Genomic DNA, 20,682 nt, shown 5'->3' with positions numbered 1-20,682 from the left:
ACCAAAACCGCATTTATAATCTTTCAAGTGTTCTGACATCGTTTGGTGCTACATCTTTTATTTTGGTATCAAATTGTGCACACTCTAAAGGCGCTCATTTTGAAACTATCCTGAAGTCGATCGGATAATTAATGAATTTTATACAAATATTTTTTTATCGGATGCACATCATGTCCGATGCTCGGACTCGAGAGAAAAAATCAAACACAAGTTGCGATTGAAGAGTGCTATAGTGTTAATTATTGATAGTTTGTGTGCATTGTTGGGGGGAGTTTTGAGGCTGTCTCTTTTCTGATCATGCAGTGGTCTGTTTTGTTTTGCTGACTTTATGGGTGCTTCCCTGATGGTGGCAGACATAAATAACTTTAAATGCAAGGTTTCACAAGGTCACTGCTCCCCCATGCCTCTCTAAGGGAACCAGGTTCTGGCTCATGGTCCTTGGTAGGCCAATAAGAACTCCGCAACTGATGACACCTAGTAGTATGGCCTGGATCAGCATAATAGCTTCAGGGAGCCTCAAGGGGCTCCTCCTAGAAAGAGGTGATATGATCACTATGCACAAAGTAGTAACAGTCATAGAGAAAATTAACAAAGAAGAATGTTTGAAAACTGTATTTTCACGAACAAGGGTACATAGGCTCAAACTAGAGAAACAAAGCTGCCAAAATAACTTTAGATAGTTCACTTTTGCGGTTGGAACAAGTGGGAAGGCGGAGGAGGCCAAAATCGTCAATAGTTTCTAAGCATCATATGACAAAGAGTACTGGGAAGATGGGACACCATGAGCATAGCTCTCATCCTGTAACTACACTTTGGTAATTATATTTAGGTAATTATAGAGTTTTCAACATTCTAATCTAATTTCAATTTTATTCCAGATAATAAGTTGCTGAAATCCCTCATTGCATGTGAACCAGATTCCCTTTATGCTCTGCCTGACATGACTGTCTCCGATGCAGACTTCCTGACCATATCCACCTTGGCTGACCTATATGACAGGGAACTGGTCTCCACCATTGGATGGGCCAAACAGATTCCAGGTATTACTTTTTATAATTGTTTTTTACAGACAGTAAGTCACAATAGAGTGGCTGAAAATTAGATACCCAACCCACACTCTTAGTCTGGGTCCATAGACTTACCCAAATCTACTCAAATCCACCCAAATTTACCCAAATCCTCCTAGCATTATGTAAGTAATGAAGAAATATGGTATATTTACTCACTATAATGTTGGTGCTGAATGCAGAACATAATCAAACTTATTTTTACTCTGAAATAATCTAATTTCATAACGAAATTAGAAGTAAATATGTAGCAGGTGATGTCATAGGAAGTCGACGGTCCAAGCGACAATATTGTGGAGCGACTTATCCAAGATATATGGTCGCCAGGAGAGTGTTTGCTGGCATATCAGCCTCCTGTTCACGGTGATCCAGTCGTCGCACTTCTTTCGTCAAATTGTTGCAAATTTAATTGGTGATATTAACAAGTACAATGGGTATTTGTAATAATATCTTTCATAAATAGCCACAAAACATTTAATATTTATTTAAAAAATGTGTCTGGAAGTTATGTCAACTCCAAAGGATAATAATTTTGTTATATAGATACTAACGTTATTCATTGGTATGCGTTCGCTACTCTAACTACTCGTCTTTTTCGCTCATAAAACACGAACCCTACGCGCTCTCTGATATATTGCTTTAATAATAGAGATTCACAAATAAAGCTTATATTTGTATATATTATCAGAAAGGCAGAGATAAAACAGTTTTTGTGAATCCATCACAGAGATTATACCTTATTAGACAGGAAAGATATTCATATTTTAAACCAGGATTCTTGGCTGATGCTCTCCCAACCAATGGGAACTATGACCTTTTGAAGATCAATGTTAATTTAATTTAGATATTGTAATAAATGAAGTTTTCTATATCATTATAAGGACAGAAATATAAGCTGCATGCTAATACTTTAGCATAAATATAACTGAAGTGAAAGTGAAGATATATGCCTTTTTATAGTTATGTGATGACTACCTCAGGGGGTGTGACGGTCTGCAAACAAGCCAATCAATTGTGTAAATAATTTGCATATATGGATATAAACCACGTACAAAACTCAGGCAAATCATAACATAGAACGAAAAGGCAATGTAAAGGATCTGGGTGTACTCATGTCGGACGACCTTACCTTTAAAGAACACAATAAAGATTGCAATTCAGCTTCAGCTGAATTGCAATCATTGAATGCAATTCAGCTTCAGATAGATAATGTAAACATTAGCAATAAAAATGATGGAAAGTTCCTTGGCCTATACCTAGACAAGAGACTCAACTTCAGCACCTACATTCAACACATAACTAAAAAGGTTTCTAAAACTGTTGGTATATTCTCTAAGATCAGATATTATGTACCCTACTCTGCTCTCCTCTCACTCTATTATGCACTTATCTATCTCTATCTTACTTATGGTATCTGTGCTTGGGGCTCAACCTCTGCAAACTACCTCAAACCCATCATCACCCATCAGAAATCTGCTATAAGGATAATAACAAACTCTGCTTTCAGACAACACACAGCTCCCCTGTTTAAATCCCTAAACATGCTAAACATAAATTTACTCCATACATTCTCTTGTGCTAATTACATTTATAAAACCCTTTTCTTAAGTGCAAACCCTGTTCTGAAACTCTTCCTGGACAGATGTAATAGAACACATAATCACCACACCAGACATAAATATCTCTTTGATATCCCCAGAGTCAAACTAAATCTGTGTAAACACTCTATGCAAATAAAGGGACTTAGTCTATGGAACTTACTCCCTAATGAACTGAAAAGCTGTCCAACTTTTGCCTTATTCCAAAAAAAAAAAAAAGTACCTAATTTCATCTTCATAGTTTTCTACTTAGAGCTTTATCTTCACACTGTTTCTAGTGCTACCCAATCCCCCATTCATTGTACCTAAGCCATATTCTTCACCATTGTAATCTTAGATCATCTGTTATCATGGTTGTTGTATTGAGTACATATTCTACTGCACTACTTGTAATGCTCCTCATATTGTGCTTCAGTGAGCCAATGTATGACTGATATGTTTTCCTAATTGTACTTAGGATTCCTTGTTCATTATTGTGTATTGTTCTGATCTGCTTTTGTGTCAAAAATTTGTGCATTGTACCTGTAAACATTTTTTTTGACAGTTTTCTGTAATTATCCTACTTAAAATCATCTGTACTTGTAAAGTAAAGCTGTAATGTACCTGTTAAACATTTTTTATAAATTTTACTCTTATTTCTCTAAAACTTTCTGTTAGTTTAAGGATTTGCTCTAAGGACTTGCCCAAAACGCTATGTGTGCTAGTGACTCTACAGGATTGTAATTTCAACTTAAACTCTATGTTCTCTCTTAACCCCCAATGTACTTTCTTGTATTTATATAAATAAGTAAATAAATAAATAATTATTAACTGCTTTATGTACAACATAAAGAATGATACCAGAAAAAAAGAAATCACAGTGGTTCTGCCACAAATCACTGCTTCTGGAATCCTTCCTCAAATGTAGTTGTTGCAAGTTTCATTGAGTATGTAAGTGAACAATAAAGAACTAAGGGTAAAAATTAGATGTGTGGTATAAAATATGTGTATGTGACGTATATTCATATAAGCACAGACTTTGCGGTGTTCAGAGTGGGGATAGTGTTTCCAAAGACTCATGCACACAGTTCCTAGAAACCAGGACAATTTAGCTATCATCTGAAACTGCTGCATCTCTTTCCGAATACCTTTTGAACAAACTACAAATTTCTTGAACGTTTGTTAAAGAATTGTCTCTGAATTTACGTATCTTTTCACACTCCATCACATAGTGACGGAGGGTGTGCAAATAGTTTTGTTGACACAGTTTACATTTGGTTAGGTCTACATCAGCAGATAATGAGAATTCCCAGAGATACTTGTAACCGAGTCTAAGCCGAGCAGTAGTAACATCTAGAAGTCTGCTGATTTTACTAGATGAACCACAGATGTGTGACTCCTCTTGCATGATAGTATGATGATAGATGGAATTACTGGTGTCGATTTCACTTTGCCTCAGATCTACAAGGTTTTGTTGAAGTTCTTGGTGTACTATTGCTCTCTGCTCATAATCGTGAATTTCGGGTTTGAATTCACGTAGGGACAGAAATGGTTTGGCGAATTTCCTATTATCATATGCTCCCGTTCACCTAGCAGTAGGTATGTACCCGGTAGTTAGTAAGCTTGTTGTGGGGTTGCATCTTGGGTAGAGTCAGTAATTCGACCTTTAGGGAGGTGGGTGGGGGGGAGGACGTCGATATTGCTCTTTATCTACCTTTATCTTTATCCTCGTAACTCATGCCTTAGTTCTGGGACCAGCCTAGTGGCATACCTCTGAACTTTCTTTAGCTTCGTCTTGTGTTTGACATGGTATGGGCTCCATGGTTGGGGCCGCATACTCTAGGTTTGGTCTTACATATGTAGTATACAAGGTTCTGATTCCTTGCACAGGTCTCTGAAGGCAGTGCTGATGTTAGCCAGCCTTACATTCGCCGCTGATGTTATTCTTTTGATGTGGGTTTCAGGAGACAGGATTGGCATGATATCAACTCTAAGATCTTTCTCTCTGTCCGTTTCATGAAGGACTTCATCTCCCATTCCCATTAGGTCCCTTGTTCCCCGTTAGGAGCAAGGGAGAAATCACGATCATATGTGTCATTCTTCCAAGAAAGGGAGTTGGAAATGAATAGGTATAATCAGATCATTGTACACAACACATTGAGAAAGAATGAAGGTTAGATCCAAAAATAATTTTTTTAATACACTTAAACATTCATAGGGTCTTTCCTTCACCTTCATTCAAGCACTAGGGTATTACATTAAGTTTTCCATTATTATTTTGATTAATATTATTATTTAATTTTTATTATTATTAGTATTATTATTAACAAGAAGAGGGGAGTGAGTATTGGTTCACATGTCCACATTCCAATGCCCCCTTTCCCGGGCTGCAGGTGCGGGGGGTGTACAATAAACTACTGTATAAACTACCACCTCCGGCGGCAGTTTGTCGAAGGCGGAAGTGGAGCCTATAGTAGGCTATTTGTCATGATAATTAGTGATTGCTCTTATTTTGATTATGGATCCGTAAGCCAGTTGGGCCTTTATTCTTGATTTATATTATCATGCTGGTAAAATACACTTCTTGATGAATATAGAGTACAAATGAACTACTACACACGGATGGGTATAGGATATGCAATGAACTACCACTCACAGGATGAGTATGAGTTGCACAAGAAACTATCGCGCAGAGGATGAGCATGGAGAGCACAGTAAACAAAGATTCACACGACGAGAAAGGGTTGCACAATGTAATATGATTCACAGGATGAGTATGAGGTGCACAATAAACTACCACTCACAGGATGAGTATGGGTTGCACATTAAACTACAGGTCATAGGATGGGTATGGGTTGCACAAACTACTGGTAACGGGATGAGTATGAGTTGCACAATAAATTACCACACAGAGGATGAGTATGGGGTGCACGTAAACAAAGACTCACAGGATGTGTATGGGGTGCACAATAAACTACCACTCACAGGATGAGTATGATATTCATGTTCTATATTAGGGTAACTGAAATACACCTCTATATCAAAAATAAATGCTTTAATGACAAATATTTGAAAATATATTGTATGTTTCCGATTTTCTGATGATATAGATTATAGAACATATCACCATATATATATAGAGGTCCCAGTAGTACAGTTGTGTTCGTTCTTGATGCACAATCGAGAATTCCGGGTTCAAATCCTGGGCGGGACAGAAATGGTTGGGTACATTTCCTTTCACCTACTGCAACTGTTCACCTAGCAGTAAGTAGATACTCAGGAGTTTGTCAGCTTGTTGTGGGGTTGCATATTCTGGGCGGGGTCAGTAATTCGACCTTGGAGATGACTTTGATAAAAGCCTAACATGTATGAATATGCTCTGGCTTCCTGTCCCCTAACACAATGAATTAATTATAATGCTGTATTATGGTATATAATTAAGTTCTTAAGAGCGATCCTGCGCAATAATTAACATACGTATATCTTTACTGCTGTTTTGTGTATTAAAGTGCCTACAATTTTATAAGTTATTTTCTGTCTGTATATAATGATGATCAGATACAATTAAGGTATCATTATAACTTTATAAGTTTATATCTGTATTTTCAATCAAATATAAAACAGAAACTTTTATCAACGCATCTGAATTACATAATTTATCGGATTTGTGAAGCTTGTATTGCCCGCCTGGCTGCACACTGAGGCATTGGAGGTTTTCATGTGTCCGGACACCGGCGATGGTGTGGTATTGTCTATTTATTTAACCATATCTTGGCTTTCATTTAAGATATATTTTCCTTGAAATGAAGCCACATTATTGTCTACATATAGCTTTATTCTGACATATAGACTTTTAATGTTACTTTTGCATATATGGAAATAAAATTGCACAATTGATTGGCTTGTGTGCAGGCCTTCACACTCAATGAAGTAGCCATCCAGTAACTATAAAAAGCCATATATCTTCACTTTCACTTCAGTTATATTTATGCTAAAGTATTAACATGCAGCTTATATTTCTGTCTTTATGATGACATAGAAAACTTCGTTTATTACAGTATCTAGATTAAATTAACATTGATCTTTGAAAGGTCTTAGTTCCCATCGATAGGTTCCCATTGTCGGCCAAGAAACCATGTTTAAAATATGAATATCTTTCCTCGCTAATAAGGTATAATCTCTGATGGATTCACAAAACCTATTTTATCTCTGCCTTTCTGATAATATATACAAATATAAGCTTTATTTGTGAATCTCTATTAATTAAGCAATATATCAGAGAGCGTGTAGGGTTCGGTGTTCTATGAGCGAAAAGGACTGGAGTAGTTTAAGAAGCGAACGGATACCAACGAATAACGTTAGTACTGTATCTTTATAACAAAATTATAGTCATATTGGGTTGATTTAACTTCCAGACACGCTTTTTTTTTAATAAGTATTAAATGTTTTGTGGTTATTTATGAAGGATATTTTTACAAATACCTATTCTACTTGTTAATATCACCAATTAAATTTGCGACAATTTGAGCAAAGAAGTACGACTACTGGATCACTGTGTACAGGAGGCTGATATGCCAGCAAACACTCTCCAGGCGACCATATATCTTGGATAAGTCGCTCCACAATATTGTCGCTTGGACCCTCGACTTCCTACGGCGTCACCTGCTACATATATACTTCTAATTTTATTATGAAATTAGATTATTTCAGAGTAAAAACAGGTGTGATCATGTTCTGAATTCAGCACCAACATTATAGTAAGTAAATATACCATATTTCTTCATTACTTACGTAATGCTAGATTGGGTAAATTTGGGTAGATTTTGGTAATTCTGTGGACCGCTTAGTCTTGCATCAGAGGAGTCAACACCTGCATCAGAGGAACTCCTGGATATTTCAAATGCCTTAGTATTGTAGAACAGGTTGATGACTGTTAATGGTGTCCCAAGAAACTTAAATGTGTAGTGTATTTGAAAGTAGGTGAGGTAAAACAAATGTGCAAGGGGAAGTGAAAAAATTGGATGAGAAAAACTGGCCATAGTGTAAACAGTGCAGACAACAAAATTCAAGATGTCTGCTAGCAAGAAAAAAAACAAAACAGGCTCCACCAATAATCACAACAATACCAGTTAGGATATAAACAATCTGTAGGGACTTCAAGAGTGCGATTCATGCAACTACATACTCTTCCACAATGTGCAAAGAGTTTGTTTACCCATGCCTCCAACTTCTTTGTGAACATTGATTGCACAGTTATGATATCTTTATCCAATTGGTCCCTGCGCATTGTGGTATACTACATAATGAACATGGAGACCATCTGGCCAAAGCGATGCAAACACCTTACATTACCCGTCATCTAATTCCCCATGTTGCACGTAAAGGAGCTTTCAAAGATACCATCAGCAAAGATTTGTATTCAAAATGAAAACATGTCAGATATAACAGCAGAGAAATTTATGTAGCAATGACCAGATTAAGGCTGGGATACACCAAACTGGCTGCACACAGCTCTAAATACAGAGCAGACAACAAATGCTGCATCCACTGTTATATGCCAGAAACAATCGAACACTACCTCTTTCACTGTTTCCGACATCATAGTGCCACAGTAAATTTCAAACAAGTACTTATCTCACTTAAAATATCTTTTACCGTCAAGCATGTATTAGGAGGAGGGGGGGGGTCCATCTAATTACCCAAAGCTACCCAGACTTACTCAAAGCTACACAAAGCTTCCTAGCATTACGTTAGTAATGAATAAATATGATATATTTATTTATTATAATGTTGGTGCTGAATTTAGAACACGAAAAATATATGCAGACAAGGAGTCACAATAACGTGGCTGAAATATGTTGACCAAACCACACACTAGAAAATGAAGGGACGACAACGTTTCAGTCCGTCCTGGACCATTCTCAAGTCGATTATGCACAATCACAATCGATTTGAGAATTAGATTAGATTAGATTAGATTATTTATTCAGGTAAAGGTCCATACATTGAGTTACATACATAATGTTGGATTTAAAGATAGACATAGTACATATAATACCTAAAGCCACTAGTACGCATAACATTTCGGGCAAGGTGAGGGGAAAAAAAACACTTAGACTAAAACTTAATAGTAATTGAGCTTAAAGTTAAGTTTAAAGTATAAATTGTGTTGAAAAAATAGAAAATAAAATAAGGGGGGGGGGGGAACAAGGCAGAGAATAGCAATTATACAAGTTGGTCAACAAACAGCATTGATTACAATAGTAAGACATGGGTTGACATTTAGGAGTAAGGTAGGTTACATGGAGTTTATTAGGTAGCTTTTAGTTTTTATCTTAAACTGGTTGAGAGAGGTACAGTCTTTGACATGATTGGGAAGGTCATTCCACATTATAGTTCCTTTGATTTGTAGAGCATTTCTAGTTTGATTAAGTCGTACTCTTAGGAAATCAAATAGGTATTTGTTTCTGGTGTGGTGCCCATGGGTTCTGTTTCAACCTTCTAAGAAGCTTTTAAGGTCATGATTGACATTACAGTTCAGAGTTTTGAATATATAGAGTACACATGAGAGAATGTGCAGTAACTTAATATCTAACATATTTAGAGATATGAGTAAGGGTATGGTCCAGGACGGTCCAGGATGGTCCAGGATGGTCCAGGATGGTCCAGGATGGTCCAGGACAGTCTAGGATGGTCCAGGATGGTCCAGGACGGTCCAGGACGGACCGAAATGTCATCGTCCCTTCACTTTCTAGTGTGTGGTTTGGTCAACATGAAAAACATATTTTTACTCTGAAAAAGTATCATTTAATAAAGAAATTAGACGAAAATAAGAAGCTGGTGACGCCAAAGCATTTAATGGTCCAAGCGACAATGTTTGCTGACTTATGAGCCTCCTGTATCTACCTAACCAAACCAACCTACCCAAACATAACCTAACTAAACCTAACCTTTCCAAACATAACTTAATATAACCTCTAGGCAACAATATATATTGAATAATTTGTTCATCTTGGATAAGTCGCTCCACAACATTTTCGCTTGGAGCGTCAACTTCCTATGGCCTCTCATACCACTTAGTTTCATCTAATTTCTTTATAAATTTATATTATTTCAGAGTAAAAATATGTTTATTCATAATAAATAATAAATAAATAAATTTTTATTCAGGAACAGTATATATATAGTTGATTTACAAACATAATGTAGGATTTATAGATAGAGCTAGTACATACAATACCTAGAGCCACTAATACGCATAGCGTTTCGGGCAAGGTGTGGGCGAACAAACCCACTTAGACTTAAAACTTAATTGTTATTGGGATTAGGTATAAATTGTGTTGAAAAAAGGAATAAAAAAAAGGGGGGGGAACATGGCAGAAATCAGTAATTGTACAAGTTGGAGAACAAACAATATTGTTTAACAAAAGCAAGACATGGTTGACATTTAGGGAGTAAGGTAGGTTACCTGGAGTTAATTAAGTAGCACTTGGTTTTACTCTTAAACTGGATGAGAGAGGTACAGCCTTTGACATGATTGGGGAGACCATTCTACATTCTGCGTCCCTTGATTTGTAGAGCATTTCTAGTTTGGTTAAGTCGCATTCTTGGAATATCAAATAGATATTTGTTTCTGGTGAGATGCCCATGAGTTCTGTTACAACCTTCTAGGAAGCTTCTAAGGTCAAGATTGACATTGCAGTTCAGAGTTTTAAATATATAGAGTATGCATGAGAGGATGTGCAGTGACTTAATATCTAACATATTCAAAGATTTGACTAAGGGTACCGAGTGCTGTCTGGGACCAGAGTTAGATATTGTTCTAATAGCAGCTTTGTGTTGAATTATTAGAGGACGTAAATGATTTTGTGTAGTTGAACCCCAAGCACAAATACCATAATTGAGATAAGGATAGATGAGAGAGTAATAGAGCGTCACCAGGGCAGGGTGAGGTACATAACATCTGATCTTAGAAAGAATGCCAACAGTTTCAGAAACTTTTCTGAGGGGAGCCCCTACGGCTCCCCGGAGCTATCCATGGCTGATATGGATACCTAACTATTTTGCATCAGTCGATGTGGGTGGAGTTCTAGCCTACCGAGGACCACAAGCCAGAACCTGGCCCCCCTCACAGAGGCACGGGGAGCAATGACCCATACCTTACCTTGAGGTTACCTTGAGGTGCTTCCGGGGCTTAGCGTCCCCGCGGCCCGGTCGTCGACCAGGCCTCCTGGTTGCTGGACTGATCAACCAGGCTGTTGGACACGGCTGTTCGCAGCCTGACGTATGAGTCACAGCTTGGTTGATCAAGTATCCTTTGGAGGTGCTTATCCAGTTCTCTCTTGAACACTGTGAGGGGATTGCCAGTTATGCCCCTTATGTGTAGCGGAAGCGTGTTGAACAGTCTCGGGCTTCTGATGTTGATAGAGTTCTCTCTCAGAGTACCTGTTGCACCTCCACTTTTCAACGGGGGCACATGTGATTTGGAGCATTCTATATCTGCCATCGACCGGGACAGGCACCCAGAAAGGTAAGACCACAAAACAAACCACTGTTCTGGTTATCAACAAAAATCGACAAACAAGTGGACAAAACTCCCCAAAAGAAAAACGAGCAAACAAGCATGACATCACACGAGTCGCGCCGCATGTCTGCGCAGCTCCCCCTTCCTGGGAGGGGAAAGGGGGAGTCCCAGACCCCTGAGCCAGCGATCCTCGTCCCAGTTCCTCGGCTGATGGGATCGTCCATGGACGTATGGCTCCAGCTCCAGTCTTGTCTCAGGGCTGTGACTTGTTTTCAGTGCTGCTCTTACGTTGGTAGTGTGAGCTGGAAGTAGTATTCTCAGGTACTCGGGCTGCATGTGCTTAGGGTCACCTTCCCTGAGTGCCCTGTAAGTACCGCCCTTGGGGCTTGGGGTTGCCTTCCACAAGTCTCCTTGGGTCTACCTCTGTTGGCCTCTCGCTGCTTGGCATTTAGCCGCCCCGAGTGTTTGGGGTTGGATAGAACTGATGGGTGGATAGCCAGCGTGAGAGGTCTGGGGCTCCCCCTTGCCCCTCCCAGGGAGGGGGGGAGCTGCACAGACAAAGGCGCGCTGACGTGTGACGTCATACTTGTTTGCTTGTTTTCTGTTGGGGAGTTCTATCCACTAGTTCGGCTTTTGGTAGCAATTTTTACCAGAATAGGGGTTTGTTTTGGGATGCTTACCTTTCTGGATGTTTACCTTTCTGGATGTTTGACCCGGTCGATGGCAGATATGGAATGCTTCCAACCACATGGGGGTTTCTATAGGCCATTGCTTCCCTTGCCTCTCTGAGGGGGCCAGGTTCTGGCCGTGGTCCCCGGTAGGCCCTTAGAACTCCATACACATGACTGATGCCAAAGTCTGACATTAGCATATCAGCCTGGTATAGGTCCGGGAAGCCTCCGGGTCTCACCCAGAAAATGGCGTTCCATTACATTCAATGCTGGTTTTTTGCCAGATTTCCCTACCCTATTGCAGCTAAAATATGCCATCTACAATTTTTTTGTGATTTTTTCTGTGATCAGGGAACACAAATAAACACTTTTATAAGATGAAAGAATTTTTTTTATTTTTTTTTTTTTGTAGCTCCTGTAGGTGTTGAAGCCATTTATGACCCTTAGTGGCCCAAGGGTTAAAGGTAAGGTCTTCCGACATGAGTACACCCAAATCTTTTACATTGCTTTTTCGTTCTATGTTATGATTTGACTGTTTTGTACGTGAGCTTCCGTTTTTATATTTTCATTTTTTCTGTTGCGCATGAGCTGAAACTTATCTTCGTTAAACACCAGATTATTTTCAGTAGCCCATAGAAAGACCTGATTTACTTCTGATTGGAGGTTTGACGTGTCCTATGTTGTCTACTCTCATAAAAATCCTAGTGTCATCTGTAAAGGATGATACAGTACTATAGATTGTGTCTTTGTGTATGTCTGATATGAGGATGAGAAAAAGTACTGGAGCAAGCACAGTACCCTGGGGGACTGAGCTCTTCATGGTTGATAGACCGGTTTTATTTTGTTGACTATTACACATTGGGTTCTGTTAGTCAGGAAATTGTAGATCCATCTGCCTATTTTTCTGGTAATTCCTTTTAAACACATTTTATGTGCAATAGCACCATGGTCACATTTGTCGAAGGCTTTTGTGAAATCTGTGTAGATTACATCAGCATTTTGTTTGTCTTCTATGGCATCTAATGCCATGTCATAGTGGTCCAGCAACTGTGACAGGCAAGAGCACCCTGTTCTGAAACCATGTTGTCCGGGGTTATGGAGATGATGTGATTCCATGTATTTTGTGATCCTACTTCTTAGCACTCTCTCAAAGAATTTTATGATGTGTGATGTTAGTGTTATCAGTCTGTAATTTTTTGCCTATGTCTTATTTCCGCCTTTATGGAGTGGTGCTATCTCTGCTGTTTTTAGTATGTCAGAGATAAAAAAAAAAATAAATAAAATGTTTATTTAGGTAAGGTACATACATAAAGTAAATTTTTACAAAGATTGGTTGACTTATAGGTAGAGCTAGTACATACAATGCCTAAAGCCACTATTACGCAAAGCGTTTCGGGCATAATGCCAGTATCTAGGTAGAAGATCCAGACAGTTTCTTTATAAATGACATCCAAGCTTTAGATAATATAACGGATATTAACACGAACTCAGAAGACTTTGAAAGAGAAATTGACAACATGTCCATGCACTTAGCCTCTGGTCCTGACGCATGGAATTCAATATTCATAAAGAAATGTAAAGTACCAGTAACGTGAGCACTTGATGTAATATGAAGAAAGGGTCTGGATACAGGGGAGATACCAGCAGCACTTAAATCTGCAGAGATAGCCCCTCTGCACAATTGAGGTAGTAAAGCTTTGGCAAAAAATTATAGACCAGTTGCACTAACTTGTCATCTTTTGCAGATGATACAAAAATCAGCATGGAAATTTCCTCTGTAGAAGACACTGAAAAACTGCTGGCAGATATTAATAATGTCTTTAATTGGGCAACTGAAAATAACATGATGTTTAACAGTTCCAAGTTCCAAGTACTTAGGTATGGTGAAAATGAGGAAGTTAAATGAAACACAGGGTACAGGACACCATCAGACACAATCGTAGAAGGAAAGCAACATGTAAAAGATGTGGGAATTATGTCTGACAACCTGACATTTAGTGAATATAACCGTGCAAATATAGCAGCGGCCAGGAAAATTATATGATGGAACATGAGACCGTTTAAATCCAGAGACCCCACAGCAATGCTAATACTATTTAAATCACTGGTGCTGTCCCATCTTGAGTATTGCTCAGTACGTACTTTCCCTTTCAGAGCGGGTGAGATCTCTGAATTAGAGGGAATACAGAAAGCATATACAGCATGCATAGAAATGATAAAACATCTTAATTATTGAGACCGTCTCAAAACTCTCAAAATGTACTCTTTGGAAAAGAGACGAGAGAGATATCAAATAATATGTACATGGAAGATACTTGAGGGCCAGTTCCCAAATTTGCACAATAGAATAACAACATACTGGAACAAAAGATATGGAAGGAAATGCAAAATTGAACCAGTGAAGAGTAGAGAGTGCTATCTGAACATCAGAGGTCTACAGCTGTTCAACACTTTCCCAGCAAGCATTAGAAATATTGCTGGAGCAAAGATGGATGTATTCAAGAGGCACTTAGATAAGTTTTTGCAAGAAGTTGCTGGACCAACCATGCTGTACTGGATAGGTGGGCCTGTGGGCCTCTCCAAGCAATAGCCTGTTGGACCAAGTAATCACAAGTTGAGCCTGGCCTCATGTTGGACCAAGTAATCACAAGTTGAGCCTGGCCTAGTAGAAGGGCTCCCAGAACCCTCTCTAGATATGCTCTAGGTATGCCAGCCTGATAACCCACTAGTTGCTAGCTTCTTCAACTGTACGAATTCTTGTATGCTATTACCCAAGATAAGAGTAATAGCATACCCAAGATTTGGGGGTCCCAGTAGTACAGTTGGGTTCCTTCTCGACTTACAATCAAGAATTACAGGTTCAAATCCTGAGTGGGACTGAAATGATTGGGCGCATTTCCTATCATCTAATGCCACTGTTCACCTAGCAGTAATTAGGTACCCAGGTGTTATTCAGCTTGTTGTGGGGCTGCATCCTGGGGAGGGTCAGTAATTTGACCCTGGGGGGGGGGGAACCTCGATATAAGTCTAACATGTACTGTCTGTATAAACTGGCTGCCTGTCCCCTGACACAATTAATTTTTATTATTAAGCTTGTATATTAGTCACCAGATTTTTTTCCACATTATGCCCAAAATGCTCTGCGTATTGATGTCTTTAGGCATTGTCTTGCCTAGCAGTCCTCCGCTGTTCTTGTCTCTTATTTATGTATGTATGTATGTATGTATGTACTTTTGCCTAAATAAATTATTATTATTATTATTATTAATGGTGATTTGAAGGTTAAATAGTAGAAGCTGCAGATTTTTATGTACTTGACAAGGAACATAAAAGTATTCCTTACTGATGTCTACAGGATTCACAGAGCTAGCATTGAATGACCAGATGCGACTGCTTCAAAGCACATGGGGAGAGATCCTAACCCTAGGACTAGCTTATCGCTCCATGCCCGCTCACGGCCACACACTTCACTTCGCTCCCGATTTCACCCTAGATGAGAAGCAAGCGAGAGAATGCAACGCCACAGAGCTCTTCACTCAGGTTAGTACTGTAATGTAACTATATAAATGTGAAATTTTGTATTTCCAGTGTGATAATATTTTACCCTTAACCACTGTGCTGCTCACCTTCCAAATACAGCACCCCTATCCCTGTGCACAGGAAATAAATTCTCATAATTTTTTTTAATGTGTTAAAAAACCCTTCTGTTGATTACAGAAATGTGAAAATAAACTAAAAATTGTACTTACTGTACTTTGGCCGCAGTGAGGTCCGTAAAATGGTGCGTGACATCATTAATCACAGGTTACCTGTGGCGTACGCTCCCCTGGGGCAGTAGTGCACCTGGTTCAAGATGCGCGAGTTGCCACAAATATATTTTTGTTCATTTTTGGCACACGGTTCCAGATGTATTTGTTTTGTTTTTTCTGCCAATCCTATGTATAATGAACATGTACACTATATTATGGCAGTAGAACTTCTGTACTGTCCGAAGACACTGTGTTACGTACATCACAAATGTGTTCACATATCTTGCACATATTTCCAATGTATCATGCTCATTTATGTATATATACAATTTATTTACCCACTGTACAGTATCACACACTATATACACACACCATCAACACACTCAGAACTCTGCAAGTATGTGATATGCTGCAAAACAGCCAATGGGGCATAGTGGAACCTTGCACTCAACGCATCAGGTGTTGATGCAAATTCGCTTTTGTTCTCGTCGGGTAGTGTTCTTGCATACTACACAGACACGTTTACCCATTTCACGTGATGCTGTGCCTGGCATATACTCGAGCATGTGGACACCGAACATCTCGTTACCCCTCAGCCTGTCTGGAACTGCGTGTGGCATTGTTGCTGGCACCCCATACAGTACAACAGAGCCCTCCTTGCCATACTTTACGAGCAGTTGTGACACAACAGCAACACTGAATGTCCGTATTGGCAGTTTCCTACCTGATTTTACCAGATACATATTGAAGCAGTTGAGCACTGCAACATCTATTAGGTGGAAAAAGAACTTTTTCGTTCACTTCACAGACTTCCGCACGCACTCGACGGCACCGAGAATCATGTCACAATTATCTACTAGGCACATGTTCACGTTGTAATCTATAACACAATCTGGCTTATTTATGGGGAAGTGCGTTTGAAAGTGGATTTTGCCACTGTCCAACATGGTACCGGTGTGAATTGTAGTCAGCATATTCACCCTGTGTCTGTCCCTCCACCGCACTGAGAGCATATTGTCACACTTGCACAGCTGGCAATCACCCACTGCAATACCTATGCCAAACACTGGCATTTCCTTCCTGTGGGCCTTCACAGTGCCACATATGCTGGTGTTGTGAGCAAGGAGGTATCTTGTCAACAAGGGACTGGTATAGTAGTTGTCGGTGAACAGTAAATGCCCCTTGTTCAGCAACGGTTCCATCAGGGTTTTGACAACACTGCCAGAGAACCCGTGTTCATCTTGAGCTGGTATGTTGATGTCTGTACCTAAATACAGTATCATGTCCATGACGATACCAGTTTCAGTCGCACAGCATGAAAAACTTTAGTCCAAATCGGTGGCGCTTTGATGGGATGTACTGCTTGAATGCCAGTCGCCCCTTGAACAGTACAAGTGATTCGTCGATCACCACATTCTGTCCAGGTACAAAATAGTCACGGAACTTGCCTCTCATGTCACTGTCCTTCCATCGTGTCAGGTGAGAGGCAGGTAAAATGCCGGCATCCATGAGGCTGTGAGCATATCTGTTTGTCTCAGTCACAAGATGGGTCATGAATTCATTATCAAAATATGCCAGGAAATTGTTTATTTCTGCCATATCCTCACCTGTATATGGAATAATGGTGTTACACCAACATTGGTACCATCAAACGTTGGTATTTGTGGAACAAATGTGGCACAATCTTCCCACACAAGTACACCCGGGGGTTTGATTTTGATGCCAACACTATGGCTAACACCACCACGAGCCCCAAAAACACGGCTCCGTCGTCTGGTGCTGGAGCTGCGTGTGGGGGGTATGATAGGAGATGAGACTGATCTGCGTATTGTAGGCCTACCACGAACACCTGATGTAGAGGGGCCACTGTCGTCATTGTCCTCTAGCTGTGTGACACGCTGCCGCTTGCTGCGACGTGTTGCTGGGGCAGCAAAACCCTGCCTAGTAACACTCTCGCTACTCGTACTCAGGTCTCATCAACACTACTCGTATTGGAGCCTATGTCACTGAAGCCTGAGAAAGATTCATCACAAGTACTATCACAGAATAAATAATCAGGGGACATACATGGTGGTGGTGACTCTAATGGTGTTGACCCAGGGCGGCGAGGCAGGCCAGGTGAGCCGGTGTACTGTACACACTCGTTCGTTAGAACGTTCTAACAAACGTGACCTAACATAAGCTTACCCTCCCATTTATCTTTCTTTCTCTTTCCTTTTCTTTCTCTCTTTTTTCTGTTCATTGTCTTCTCCTACGTTCCCTTCCTATCCTTTTCTTATTCCTATTACTATCTCCTTCTCATTCGGTGGTTATAATAGGAGCTGCCTTGTATGGGTCAATAGGCCCTCTGCAGTTCTTATTCCTACTACTATCCCCTTTACTACACATTACTTTGTTCTTCACCTCTCTCTTACCTATTTATTGCCTGTCTCTACTTCCTCATCACAATCAACTTGAGAATGGTCCAGGACAAACTGAAACATCGTCGTCCCTTCACCTTCTAGTGTGTGGTTTAGTCAACATACTTTAGCCACGTTATTGTGACTCATCGCCTGCATTTATTACCTTTGTCATCCATGTAGCTAACTTTCTTTTTCTTTCTCCTTTCTGGTACATATCTTTGAATGACTTCAGAGATGACTTTCTTGAAATTTTCCCCATAATGTTTCCATGCCATATTCCTCTATCAGCTCCCTACAGGAAGTGTTTTGCAATTCCTCTCTCATTCCTTGATGGTCTCCTCAAGGGTAATCTAGAAAGGCATCATCATGGATTTTTACTAATCCAAATTTTCACTCACTTTAGCATATTTGTTTTATCTCAGCTATTTTTTAAATTCCCTGTACTGTTATGTTGCCTGGAACACCACTCAGTCATCAAACTATTTTACAATACTTAGGTAATTGAGTTTTCCTGGAGCTCTTGAATGTAGCAGCTGGCTGACTGGCTGAGAGAAAGAATGAGTGTTGGGCTTTTTCTTTGTGGTAACAGAGATAAGTTTGAAGAGCAACTGAGGAATACATTTCAAACTGTACAAAATCCACATACTGTATTACATTCTTTGTGTCATCCAGGTTTTGGGTGTCGTGGAGCGACTTGAGCAATGTGGAATTAACAGGGAGGAATTCCTTCTCCTCAAAGCCTTGGTGCTGACTAATTCAGATGTACGACTTCAGGACAATCAGGCCCTCCACCGCCTCAGGCAAAACATCCTTCAGGCCTTGCATGACGCTGTTGCTACTATCAGGTCAGTCTTCATTATGTCCTATGAATAACCTAGTTATATCTCTCTATCTTTATGCTTTAATAGCATTTTGTTTATTCATCAACCTTTTTATAAAGTTGTATTAATCATACATCATCCACCCTATTTATTTATTTATATACAAAAAGGTACATTGGGTTTGTGAGGATACATAGCATGGTATTTACAATCTTGTAAAGCCACTAGTACGCGCAGCGTTTCGGGCAGGTCCTTAACCTTCAAACCGCGCATATCATATATAAATGATATCAGTGACAAAACCGAAACAGCGCACATCATTTATATATGATTTCGTGTCTAGCGCTATAATTTAAATGCCCCGTCTGGGATAGGGGCAGCTATAGTACAGCCACGACCGATAGTTGCCAGATGCCACCTAGAAAAAAATCCAGGCCAACATTCTTGGGTGTTATAGCGTCAGTATTGAGCAAGCCACCAAGGCTGGCGCACGCAGCACGAGCTCACAGCCCCGCTGTTCAGCTTGTGACCACAGCATCACCTACAAATACCATAATATAAATGATACTGCTATTATTTAGCAGTGATAGTATTACTGAAGCCCCCTGACTGTGATAAAACTGACCAGGATTCTGATAATAGCAGGATTGTGGTGATATTTAGTGCTGTGCTCCATGGAGGGAGGAGTAAGGCTGTGGAGGGAGGGTTGTGGCGTCGTCTTCTGACTGTGTGTGGCCACCATTTATTGACTGCATTCACCATACCAGCTTAGTGGTTCGCTATATGGTGAACACAAATGTAGATACTTATATATAACGTGTGTATAGTGTGAGATAACAGCGAGAGGAGTAGGTTGGGAGCCACCATTTTGGTGAGGGAGGAGCGTCGTCTGCACGACTTGGCATGTTGTTTACTGATGGCCACTATAGTCTTTGGGCACCATACCAGCTTATTTGTACAGGTATGGTGAATAAAACAGGTAGATACTTATATATAATGTGTGTATATATAGCGTAATAACACCACAAACAATATTGTTGGAGGAGAAATATTAGTGCGTCTGGCCTTGAGGGCGGCCGCCTATCAGCTGACTGTGTGAGTAGCTACGTCTTTGTGCCTTTACTCACCATACAAGCTCAGATGTACAGTTATGGTGAACAAAACATGTAATTACGTATATATAACGTCTGTGTATAGTGAATAAATGCAAAAACAGTATTGTGGGAGGAGAATGTGGGTGAGTGAGGTGGTGTTGAGGGAGGGAGTGGCAGCGAGTGGCTTGCTGGTGTTTGGCGGTCACTCCTCGTTGTTTTTTGACTCACAAGACCAACTTAGTAGTTCGTTATGGTGAACAAAACATGTAGATACTGTACTTATATATAACCTGTATATATACTGTAACAACAGCAAAACTATTTGTTTATTGTATTATGAACATAATAATTGAATCACTAATATGCACACCATAATTTTGAGTACAGCGATGGTTCACACATTTTATAATATAAATATACCACAATTCACTGTATGGAATAATATTACTGCAAAAAAACTAAGACAAAATCAATCAGAGACATTGAAATAATTAGGTAATAATATATTTGTGGCAACTGACGTCTGACAGCTCGGGCGGAGTAAACCTCGTCTGGCGAAGGCTCTGCCAACGCCCCTTTTTTGCCACACTTCCCTACCCTATTGCGGCTAAAATATGCCACCTACGATTTTTTGGTTATTTTTTCCGTGATCAGGGAACAAAAATGAACACTTCTATAAGACGAAAGAATTTTTTGGATTTTTTTTTTGTTGCGCCTGTGGGTGTGAATTCCATTTGGGCCCCCTAGCAGTTTGAGGGTTAATCAAACAGATAATTT

General features: G+C 39.7%; 1 protein-coding gene across 4 annotated transcripts in view; it reads left to right on the top strand.

Moving 5' to 3' along the window:
* LOC123755869 (steroid hormone receptor ERR1) overlaps positions 1–20,682 on the top strand; it is a 203,873-nt gene that overhangs the window by 171,130 nt on the left and 12,061 nt on the right. For 3 of the 4 annotated variants that reach the window (XM_069300146.1, XM_069300145.1, XM_069300148.1), the window contains exons 7-9: positions 879–1,040; positions 15,195–15,379; positions 18,663–18,835. In XM_069300146.1, the coding sequence (XP_069156247.1) occupies positions 879–1,040; positions 15,195–15,379; positions 18,663–18,835 (520 nt within the window). The remainder of the gene's footprint in view (positions 1–878; positions 1,041–15,194; positions 15,380–18,662; positions 18,836–20,682) is intronic. The other variant, XM_069300147.1, reaches the window with a different exon arrangement.

Source organism: Procambarus clarkii, chromosome 43 (assembly GCF_040958095.1).
Source record: "Procambarus clarkii isolate CNS0578487 chromosome 43, FALCON_Pclarkii_2.0, whole genome shotgun sequence".
Taxonomy (NCBI): domain Eukaryota; kingdom Metazoa; phylum Arthropoda; class Malacostraca; order Decapoda; family Cambaridae; genus Procambarus; species Procambarus clarkii.
The sequence above is the reverse complement of the archived record's forward strand: the minus strand, read 5'-3'. Positions and strand labels throughout refer to the sequence as shown.